Source organism: Ptychodera flava, chromosome 1 (assembly GCF_041260155.1).
Source record: "Ptychodera flava strain L36383 chromosome 1, AS_Pfla_20210202, whole genome shotgun sequence".
Taxonomy (NCBI): domain Eukaryota; kingdom Metazoa; phylum Hemichordata; class Enteropneusta; family Ptychoderidae; genus Ptychodera; species Ptychodera flava.
In genome coordinates this window covers 160384-172646 of record NC_091928.1, presented here as the reverse complement: position 1 = coordinate 172646, position 12263 = coordinate 160384, and the positions used below count along the sequence as shown (strand labels likewise).

General features: G+C 36.8%; 1 protein-coding gene across 1 annotated transcript in view; it reads left to right on the top strand.

The window, feature by feature from the left end:
• The window catches only part of LOC139136135 (phosphatidylserine synthase 2-like), a 221397-nt gene that overhangs the window by 88372 nt on the left and 120762 nt on the right, over nt 1–12263 (top strand). Inside the window, exon 4 of the mRNA XM_070707625.1 lies at nt 3269–3400. Coding sequence (XP_070563726.1) covers nt 3269–3400 — 132 coding nt within the window. The remainder of the gene's footprint in view (nt 1–3268; nt 3401–12263) is intronic.

The window sequence follows — 12263 nt, the reverse complement described above, 5'->3', positions numbered from 1 at the left end:
GACGTGCAAAGTAACTGATTTCACTCCCAAAGTGTCCAGGTCGGTTCTGAATGTGTGACATACATGTGTTTGTAACAGCAGTGTATCTGTATTAAAACACGTATCTCAAGCATACTGAAGCTTCAACATATTTACTATGTGGTTTAACTTTAAATACAACTGAACGTCAAAACCCTAGTGTGGGGTATTCGGAAATAATCTTATGAAGCAAAAAGAAAAGCGAATTTCAAAAATCCAGGACACGTTTTTTGCCCAGTATACCCAGCCGTCGATTGCCGTAAACAGATCACCGAGGCCGATTGGAGATTTGTACCTACAATTTTTTGAGTAAAAAAACTAAAAAAAAACACATGTTTTTGCTTAAAACAACCGTATGTGCACTGTTTTAAAAAACTCACAAATTTTCTGAACTCTTCGGTGACCGAGTACAAAAAAGTACTACATGTTGGGTGTGTGACCACTTCTTCTAATAACTTCTATGTGAAAATGCGGATTGAAAATATGTGTCAATGAACCTGAGTCGCTACTGTAAAATACCATTTTCCTCATAGAGCTTTGAGAATTCCATTATTCCAGTAAATAACACAGCAGCCTGAAATAGTGCAATAAAACTCTTCACAGTCCATGTCATTCGATTGTTAAATCAAACTTCCAAGCAAATGCCCCTTGAAGTTGCACTATTTTACAGTAGCTTGTATGACAAGCATTTGTTTATGCGTGTGCTCCTTGTTATCCATTGTGCTGAAGTTAGTATGCAGGTCAGAGCGGCTCATGTCCTCCTACATGTGATGACATAAAATAGTGTGTGGGTTAATTCATTGTGTACTTGGGCTCAAACGTGGCGGTTGGTTCAAATCGTGCAGATGGCCTGACAAACATTTAACCTTTCCGTAAAGAGCAAGAAGGTGGTTTTATATATCCCTTTTCCTGCCAAGTCCATATTTCACCACCAGGTCAAAATGGTGAAAATTAATGAAACAAAATATATTCCATATGGTGTATTTTAACATGATACTGTACAATTGAAAGCTGTTGCAAACGTAAATACTGTTAACTAGATTTTTTAAGCTCCGCTGTCAGCGACGCGGAGCTTATCAAATAGGTTGATTTTCCGTCGTCGCCTGTCGTCCGTCGTTGTCCGTCGTCGTCCGTCAACAATTGCCTTCTCCTCTGAAACCACAAGTCCAATTGCTTTGAAATTTTATATGCAGCTCACTTGGGGTGACCTCACTTAAGTTTGTTCAAATCGTGGTGAAATTTGCATATTTGTATTTTTGGGGCATTTTTTGGTGTTTTTGGTAAAAAAATCTTCTTCTCTGAAACCGCTTGTCCGATTGCTTTGAAATTCAATATGCAGTTTACTTAGGGTGACTTCAGTCAGATTTATTCAAATCGTGGTGAAATTTGCATATTTGTATTTTTAAGGCAATTTTTGTTATTTTTGGTAAAAAAAATCTTTAAAAATCTTCTTCTTCAAAACTACCAGTAAGATAGCTTTGATATTTGGTACATATGTCCCTAGGGATGATCTATTTCAGATTTGTTCAGATTGTGCAGAAATATGTAAATTTGCATTTTTAAGGCAATTTTTGCCATTTTTGGTCAAAAAATATATTTCTCAAAAAGTACTGGTCTGATAGCTTTGAAATTTGGTATACAGGTTTCTATAGATGAACTTAGTAATATATATTGAATTTCGAATGAACTCTGTAATTTTGTATTTTTGGGGCAATTTTTGCCATTTTTGGTTAAAAGATGTGTTTCTCAAAAAGTACTGGTCTGATAGCTTTGAAATTTGGTATACAGGTTTCTATAGATGAACTTAGTAATATATATTGAATTTCGAATGAACTCTGTAATTTTGTATTTTTGGGGCAATTTTTGCCATTTTTGGTCAAAAAATGTGTTTTTCAAAAAGTACTTGTCTGATAGCTTTGCAATTTGGTATACAGATTTCTACAGATCACCTTAATGATATTAATTGAAATTATGATGAAATCTGCAATTTTGTATTTTTGGGGCAATTTTTGCCATTTTTGGTCAAAAAATGTATATTTCCAAAACTACTCATCTGATAGCGTTGCAATTTGGTATACAGGTTCCTACAGATCACCTTAATGATATTTATTGAAATTATGATGAAATCTGCAATTTTGTAATTTTGAGGCAATTTTTGCCATTTTTGGTCAAAAAATGTGTTTTTCAAAAGCTACTCATCTGATAGCTTTGAAATTTGGTATATAGGTTTCTATAGATCACCTTAATGATATTTATTGAAATTATGATGAAATCTGCAATTTTGAATTTTTGGGTCAATTTTTTCCATTTTTGGTTAAAAGATGTGTTTCTCAAAAAGTACTGGTCTAACAGCTTTGAAATTTGGTAAACAGGTTTGTATAGATGAACTAAATTTGATCTTTTGAAATTATGATGAAATCTGTAAATTTTATTTTTTAGGGCAATTGTTGCCATTTTTGGTCAGAAAATTTTATTCTCCAAAAAACTACTCATCAGATAGCTTTGGTTGACATGTTCTCAGGGATGATCTAATGTGATATATTCAAAGTACGATGAAATCTTCAATTGTGTATTTTTGCAGCTATTTTAGCCACTTTTTTCTGGCCACTGCATTGAGCTATCAAAAATTTCCACCTTCTTCATCAACATGTGTCAAAAATAGTTATTCTCTACATAAACACAGCGAAGCTATATCGGCCACTAGGTCGCTTGTTTGGACTAAAGATGCTATAATAGGCCAAGCCAAGTGGGTGAAAATACGTCATTTTTTAGCTCAATACCGCTTCTCACTGACTTGGCTGATGGGGAAGTGATACTGTCTGGCAGGAAAAGGGATATACTGGTACCTTGAAGCCATGTATGGTTACAATTTTGGTCTATTTATTTAACTCGGGATGTTTGTCATCAAAAAATTTGTAGAAAATAGCTGACTTAAAGGATACACTATAGCAGTGTGTTATGGTAGCATAGACAACAAAAAGTGACACTATTGATTTGGGAAAGTGAAAACCAACTGCTCCAATAAAGCAGTTCTGAAAGTAATATTCTGTTTACACAACTCATGTAATGATCACACCAAGTATTTAATCGTTTGTGTAGCTATATATTGGCTCATGGTAAAAAACAAATTGTAAAGTATATGTATGTCAGTTCATACAATCTTCATACCAACTTTGAATGAAATCAGCGAAGGTATGTTGAATTAAGGACTTTTGAGTCAATTATCATTTTCCTCTTTTTCTCCCTATAGACAGCTGATGATGCCAGGAAATTACTCAAATACTTAGACAAGGAACTTGGCAAACCACTTCCAGAAATCTCATATGGAGAAGATTGTACATTTTATGATCCAGGTCACCAAGATCCATTCCATAACTTCTGGGTAAGTGTATTAATCAAGTCAAGCTCTCTGTCGTAGTTTAGTGATGCTATTGACAATCAATCCATAAGCAGTATTATACCACACTAGGTTCATGGTGCAGTCATGCTGTAATCCTATTAAATTCAAACTCAATATATACCTACCGGGTCAACTTGCTTGGCAAAGAAGTGAAAGTTCAAAACAAACATACAAAATGCTGATGTTTTCTCCAGGTTTCTCTCAGAAGGGGGACTGTGCCCTCTGCTTGAAAATGTTTTTTGTTTTGTGGTTTTGTTTTTTGGGTTTTTTGGGGGTTTTTTGGGGTGGGGGGGGGGTGATTTTGCACTGATGGAGGGTGACCACAATAAATCATGCAAATTTAAGTTATGCAAATTGGTGGTTTTGGCCACATGGGGATATGCCAAAGGGGTCCTATTTCATCACTCACTCAGTCTGTATGTCAGTTTGTCTATCTCTGTCTCAACTTGTCCATTCATCCATCAATAGATTAGTGGAACTGACAACTCAAAAAATGGTCTGACCAAATAAGACGAGTCAAGGTATATGGAATGTTTGATTGAATATCCAGAACTGTGTGGAAAAATTGCTCAGTTAGTTTTTTTAAATAAATATATATTCCCAGTGATAATTGAGTGAAATCCTTGATGCTTCACGGACTTACTGTATTTGTGAAATGTTAGAATATTTTAAAAAAGAAAAAAGCATATAGATGTAAAATAACTGTACCAAATTACTTTCATTTTCCTTCCATTGCTAAAGATGTGATGATGTGACATCTACTTATGCACATACCCCGACAGATATCACACAGCAAACTGAAAAGGCCTCATTATTTTTTATTACTCCACCCAAGAATTGTGTATATATTCAAAGTCAAGGTCTATCCCTGAGACTTCTATTGACAAAAACCTAGCTGGCATACCCCGACAGATATCACACAGCAAACTGAAAAGGCCTCATTATTTTTTATTACTCCACCCAAGAATTGTGTATATATTCAAAGTCAAGGTCTATCCCTGAGACTTCTATTGACAAAAACCTAGCTGGAGATGGCAGTTACTTTTCCAGAGCCATCTCACATTTAAATTTTGGGTGATCAAAAATAATATTATATGGGGCTCAGCTCTTGGTGTCACGCCAGGGGTTAAGATGGGCAATGTTATTTGTATTGATTCATGATAAAAATAGAATTAATTGTTACTTCATATACGCTTGTATGACAACTATGCCCAGTTTCCCTCTGATGAAAGCAGTTCACGTACGTACACGGTACATAACGTCAAACCCTGCAGCAGTGCAGGTATAGATTTTCTGTAATGTGTAAAAATGTTGGACAAAAATGGGCAATTTTTACCATGATAACAGCCTATTGTGTTAAACAAGGGACGTATTATGCCATCGTTACCATTGCAATGGTAACCGCACTGTCCACCTTCCACTTGCAAGCTGAAAACTAGAGCGTTCCGTCTAAAAACTGGCAATTTTTGAATCTAGTTATTGACACAGGGGGCGCTTTCCTAAAATTCAATCCCAGCATTCTTTGCGTATGCACGACAGTTTTCTCCCATTGTCTATTTTTTATGCGTGATATTAACGATATTTTGTATCAGCGACTAGGTGGATAATAACACTAACTGTCTAACAAAAGAAATATTTTATAAATGGCATGTTATAAAATAATAATTTGCACGTTTCGTATTTGTTTATTTACAAGTACTCAAAAAAACATGGCGGCGCCCATGAAGGTAGGGTACACTTCCAGTTACTCGCATAGTATATCATGAATATGCGCATGCGTAGTCAATAAGCCGCTGGCGCGACTATTAAAGTATAGGAAGATCAAAGTTAGTTTAACATTTTACAAAAAAACATATTTGAAAAGATAGTTCAATTTCGTGGACAAATTAATGAAAATATGAGGTATGTAACTTAGGGTAGCTCAAACCCCCAACTTGGACCACTAACTGGGACTCCCAGTTGGCTCAAAATGCACTCTGGGACCGGTCCCAGTTGGCGTCCAGAACCAGTCCCAGTTGGCTTCCAGGACCAGTCCCAGTTGTCTTCAAAATGCACTCTGGGACCTGTCTTAGTTGGCCTCCATGACCAGTCCCCGTTTGCTTCCAGGACCGGTTCCAGTTGGCTTCCAGGACAGGTCCAGTACTCTGGGACTGGTCCCAGTTGGCCTCCAGGATCAGTCCCAGTTCACTTCAGAGACATGTCCAATTTGTGATCTAAGACCACTATGAAAAAAACAGTTACTGGTACTAGGTATCCCAAACCCAGTGTGCACTGAGATGTACCGGTACAATGTATCCATTGATGAAAAAAATAAAAAATGACCAATTTTTAAACAGTCATAACTTGGCTGTATGTTTGATATTTTTTACAAAATTAGAATTATATGAAAGTAAATTATCTCACCTTTCTATTGATATGAGTGGTTATCATGTGAAATCAATAAAAATTGCAAAAAACGTGCATAGACCCATCGGGTCACGCACGATCGCGGCCGTTACGGCTGCTCTGAACGCACTTCTCAAATCCATGAATTACAACTGTGTCATGGATCGCCCTCTTGCGCTCGATGTTGGACAGGCAAATTGCTAATTATAATTAAAATATTCTCTGAATTCAGAGCTGCCGATCGTGTATGTTTTTCTTGGCAACTATACCAACTTCCTGGTGAAATTTTGATTCAAAAACTTCAAAATGTCCGCAAATCTCCAAAACTTTAACCGTTTCCATCAAAAAATATATATTTTAAAAGCTCATTTTGTGAGTTTTAACTTCATTTTTCACTACCAACAATAAACACAGAGCGCGCCCCCATCGAACAGGGTGCTGCGATTATTTACCAGACTTCAAAATGGCGGCGATCAGCGATCTGTCTGAATGCGATCGCTGTCCTACGTCATCCTCAAAAATGGATGACATAATGACACTATTCCCTGAAATAAGTAAGTATTTTATGAAATAAACAAAAATTCAAGCCACCAAATGGTATTTTGTTGTCGAAAGTTCAGATTTACGAGGACCCATATGAATTGATCGCTCGTCTCTGTGAGATGCGTGTGTGTTCCTGTGGTAAAAATCAAATTATCGGCTGATCCGAGATGAGCAGCCTCGAGTTTCGGCAAGCGAAAAATACACCACTGATTTGGACATCGGTTGGAAAAAAAAATTAAATGATGGTAAAACTTAGTATTAAATGATCATAACTTTTTTTTCTCAAAAGTTTCGACAAGTGCAAGTAAAACTATCTATTTCATCGGATATATGTAATTTCTCTGAGTCTCTAGAAATCTAAGATGGCGTATATAGTCACTGGGTAGCAGTGTTTGACAAATGTGAAAACTCGGAACTCTGAAATAATTTTCCCATTCTAAAAAGAAACTTTTCTATCTTTTTAAACAAAGTTATTATCAAATTATGAGAAACTCCTGGATTACATAAATATTCTCTGGTACATGTATTTTAATAACCTCTAGAAAATATGTATCCCTGCAGTTTAAGGACTTGAGAAGTTGAGGTGATAGGAGTAGGCTAGTGCTACAACAAAATGCTTTGAAACTGGCCTCTGCATTGTCAGTTGTCTTTCCTAGGAAGTGATGTCATAGTATTAAATAATTTTTTTATTTCATTTCAGCTGATGATACAATGTATAGTCTCAGGGCTACATTCCTAGCTAGGGGTAGAGGTAGGTGTCAAAAACTGCCAGCGTTGCCACTAACTAATAGGCTCCTTCTGCAAGTTTATGTCCTGATGACAGAATGTAGTTCTTCCTGGGAGAAAGCACGTACTTGGCCCAGTATGCTGTTTCCACACTACCCTCGTCACCTCTTTCAGTCACACATCAGGGATGCTGTAGATAGGGCACTCAGTCAGTCAGATGAGTCCAGAAAGGAATTTTATGATAAGACAGCAGTCAACGTCAATTATATAGGCAAGTTTTCAATGAAAGCATGTGCATGACTTTAGCGAGTTACCATCATCAGCAAGGGAATGCCATATGACGAATGGTTTAGTGCTAGAACTGTCTGAGTTTTTTTCAATCTGAAAAGCTTACTAGTGTGCATTTGATGCACTTTCTGCATACATTAAATCCAGATCTTGAATCAACTATCCCTGACTCAAAATTTCTCATGAAAGAAATTGATAGAGTATGACACAGGTTCCGCAAACTTAATAAGAGTAAGTCTTGTGATAATGACGCAGGGGATAGTTTCAAAGAAGAGATGTTCTGTGTAGATTGCAGTCAGGCTGCTCCTTCCACCTTATCAAATTCCAAGAAAAAAATCAAGAAATGTTCTCCCTCAAGATCTGGTCACAGGAGTACTCAGAGGACAGTTCAACTGAAACACAGAAAGTTAAGATATCTGCCCTGACAGATGTTGTTGCAGAAAAACAGAGAGAAGTTTACAAACTTTCAAAATGCATTGAAGGAAAAACTAAAGCAATTCAGAACACAGAGACAAAAAAATCAGAGTTAAAAGCAAGAATTGTTGCAAAGGAGAAAATGATGAGAAACATGCAAAATCAGCTAAGACAAGTGAAATGCACAGCAGACTACCAACGAAACTTGAGAAAGTTAAAGAAGTTAGAGAGACAGGAGCAGGAAATTAACACACAAAGAGACACAACTAACTTTGATAAAGCCAAAAGTGCACAATTAAAGGGCCAAGTTCATGGATCACAAACTCTGCATAGTAAATATAAGCTTGTCAATCTAACTAATACAGAAAGAATGAAAATATTGTCCAGTCAAGTAAAGAGTTTGAAAGCAGAGGTCTTAGACCTTCAGGGGGCATTGCATAATCAACAGAGTAGTGCTTGTTCTTTCCAAACTAGGGAAGGGTCTAAAAATAAATACACTGATGCTTTAGAAATGTGTTCTATGGAATTAGCAGGTGAGTGTGAGGTATCATCCAAAAATGTCAAAAAAGGTATTAAATGTGTGAGTAAGTGGTTGCATGATGAACACATAAATGACAAGGACCTCCCCTGTGCTTCTACAGTACAAAATTTTGTAGACAGAGCACATATTTTGGCAAAGTATCAACAGGGATCACTTTGGGGCGCGATAACGCGATATTTACGCTCAAAAATCAGAAAAATCGCATTCAGAAAAAATCAATTGGGCAAAAAAGTCGCTTAGATAATTCAAATGGCGCGTACGTGATACCTTTACGCGATCTAAATTCATCGGTAACATTTGGCAGGTTTTCAGTAAAAAACTACTCATTGTGTGGCCGTAGAGAGCGCTATAATTACGCTAGAAAAAAGCTGTTGCAGAGTTACCCGTTTCAACAGCGTTTGTGATTGGTTTCCAACAGGAAGTTTTGCGTTCATTGACAAATCATTGGAGTCGATACAGCAAGTGTTCATTGCTGATGTACAGTGTGTTGTCGTCGCTCAAAATGGCGCTTTCGAAGGAATATTCGTGTCCAGTACGAGTGGTAGTGCGAAGAAAAAACAAATATGCACTATTCTGGACTACTGTACTTCCATTACTCCCGCACTAGAAAGTATGGATTTGATCGCCTCCGATTACAACTACACTCAGAATGACAGTTTTCGGACAGGGTAGTGAATTTCGCCCAAAGCCGTTTCATAAATGACGAGCACAACGAAATCTTATTACCATATCCATCGAAACTCTATTGTGTTTATCCTCAAACTGTTAACACCGACAGAAGTGGCATTTAGGGGGTCAAAGTTGCCAAATTTTTGCCCCCATGTTGAGTGCATGTAATCGGACTGCTATCGCAGTAATCGGATGTCGTATTTTGAATGTGATAAGGGGCTAAATATTGATATTTTGAAACTTCGAACCCTGATTTTCAATTTCGATGTGTTTAGAAAACTATATGGAAATATTTCGTGATAATTAGTTACGTTTAATCCATGGACGACGCAACTATATTTCAACGTGTATAGCGCTTCTAGATATCGGACACGGGCTGTCCCAGTGTGTTGCGTTCTACACCTCGTATTGTACGATGTGGCTAACTTCACCAAGTTTGTAGCACCCGAAATAGCTTTTACCAAAAAAAAAATCCAAAACGGGACGGCAGCGTCACCTGACTTAATATGCTGTAGCATGAGTTGTAAAACGCTATCAAAACGGAGCGAAGTGAGTATAACGAACAGCATGTCATTAAATGTTTGAAAACTGAGGTCATCCGAAAACTGTCTCACTGAGTGTATTGTTATGCAAATTAACCAATATGCAGAAAATAAGGGAAAGTTAGGTCCGGTTCCCACAGACTTTGAAATTCTCCCACTGTTTTTTTTCATGTGCGATTTTATCTCATGCCGTTCTTGAGCCAGGGTAATCCCTGTATCAAGTGGCAGAGGAAGGCTTTTTAACAGAGCGGTTTGACTTGCACACTGATTGTACCTCACGCCATCAAAGAAAGATAATTGGTAAACAAATAATTCTTGAAAAAAAAACAACACAATGTCACTTGGTTTTTCGCCAGTTGCAGTCGAGAATAGCTCCACTTTACTGGACAATGTTATCTCAATGATTGATGAATTGAGTGATTTATATTCAGAGTGTGATAACCTTTAGCGTGATGCCATTTTCAAAACTTTGCTTCAGAAAATGTTTGCTGTAATGGGTGACAGATCTAGTGTAAACAAACATTTAATAATCTTTTAACTGAATACAAAACTGAATATTTTGGAACAGAAATGGACACCCACTTTTTATTCTGTAATGCTCCTTTTCTTCTTGGTCTTAGCACAGCTGTTGAGTCAAAATTGAGGGAAATCGAACAACAACTAGTGTTAGAGCTAGGTCACGGTTTAGGTCGTGATGCCTCATCGAAATTCCAGAGATTCACTAATTCAGCCAAAAATTAAGACGAATAAGAGTTATGGAGATAGAGCTTTCTCGGTGTGTGCTCCTAAGCTGTGGAATAAGCTACCAGAGGCCATTCGATCAACCAACACTTTTAATAATTTTAAATCGCAGGTCAAAACTTACCTTTTTAAAACAGCTTTTTAGACTTTTTATTGACAAAATGTTTTTTAAATTTTAAATTGTTTTACCTTTGTGTATTTTATAGACTAGTGAACCAATGCATTGTATGTATTTTATTGTGTTGTGTAAAAATTTTTTTCAGATTTTAACTGTACAGCGTATAGAGATAGTGTATTCTATGTTATACGCTTTAGAAGAATAAATTATTATTATTATTATTATTCCACTCAGCCTCAGGTTTAGCTACTTGTAGGTTTGTCAGGACAGGGTGTGATGTGCTAGGACCAAGAGGAGATGAGAAAAATGGTTGCAGAATGAAGTGGTTGTCCTTTCTGGGTGAAAACCTGAAAAAGAAGTCATAGAAAGAAGTTTTAGAATGAACCGCTTAAATAATTTCTTTCTTGGAGCTGCCACTTTAGTTCATCATGCCACAGAAATATCAGATTTCCTAACAAATTACTTTGAGACCACGAATATGAAACTTGGAAGTGTCCTACTTGATTGTTATTGTCAACAGCTAGTTGCATTGACAAGAGCCCTTGGGATACTGTATTATAAAGTAACAGGTCCATTTTGGTCAATGCTACAAAGTGATGTTGAATATGTTGACCAATATATCTATATTCAAGCAATGCTTGAAAAGTTTAAAGAGTGGTCAACAGATTCAACATCACTGATGGCAAAAGACCAAAATGGAGTGTTCGGTGACATATACAATCCCCTTTAAGATGAAGTCTATGACAGCTTGTTCTGTGATGATTTCACTACTTCACCACTGACTAAAAGTACATTGGAAAGCTTGATGACATCATTTATTGTGGTCACTGAACGACAACTTGTAGACTTCTTCCCAGGGGGAAAGTACAGTTCAAAACCCACCCAGGAACTCAGAAATTAAATGAAACATTGTAAATTGACAAATCTGGTAAGTGAATATGAGTTTGGGGATCTTGACTTTGGCATGTTTAAACGTCGACATGCATCACTGTTTTGCCATTCAAGTATACAAATGGTGAAAACGAATCGCACCATCTCAGAGTGGTTATTTTCTAAAAGCTTTGATCAGCAACAACATTTGCTAAAATTTGCTCGATCAAAAGCTTCAGCAATGCGACAAAAATATAAAATCATTGAGAAAGATGTTAAAATTAAAACACAAGAGAGATTGGAAGAGTGTCGTAAAAAAAAAACCAAGAGAAAGAAGTTGCAAAAGCAGCTGGTCTGCAAACCATCACAGCATGTGTATTTGGTCATGGTGGACCATGCAAGAATGCAAGTGATGTTGCAAAGGTAATGTCAAAGGCCACATCTAAAACACAACAAACCAGCATTCTGAAAAATGAAATCAGATATGTTACAAAAGTGTTAGGTAGAAAAGATGACAGGCTAATAATGGGTAGAAAGTCATTTGATTGTCTCAAAACAGATTTTATTTCTTATTTAAATTCCAATCCTTCTGCAGCTGCAGATAATCATTCATCTGATTTTGCACAACAGTCTGGTAGTCTGCCTGAAAGTAGGAAATGAAAGCATGATCAGATTTCACCTGTTTTGGATTCCGAATCTGATTTAGAGCCTGTTTGTTCTGATGATGAGTTATCTGATAATGAGGAATCTGGAATTTTCACTATGAATTTACTCGTCAGGGTGTGCCTGTAGCAGTAGCTTACGATCAAGGTTATTTTATTGGAGAAGTTGTGGAAGCTAAATCAGGAGAGTTAGCAACAGTTCAATACATGACAGCAGGGTACAAAAATACATTCAAGTGGCCCACTGTTGTTGATGTTGATGAATATGTGATATCAAAATTTGTGTTTCATGCAGAATTTAGCATTATTCTAAAAGGTAGATATTGTGTAGTATCTGACTTGGCTG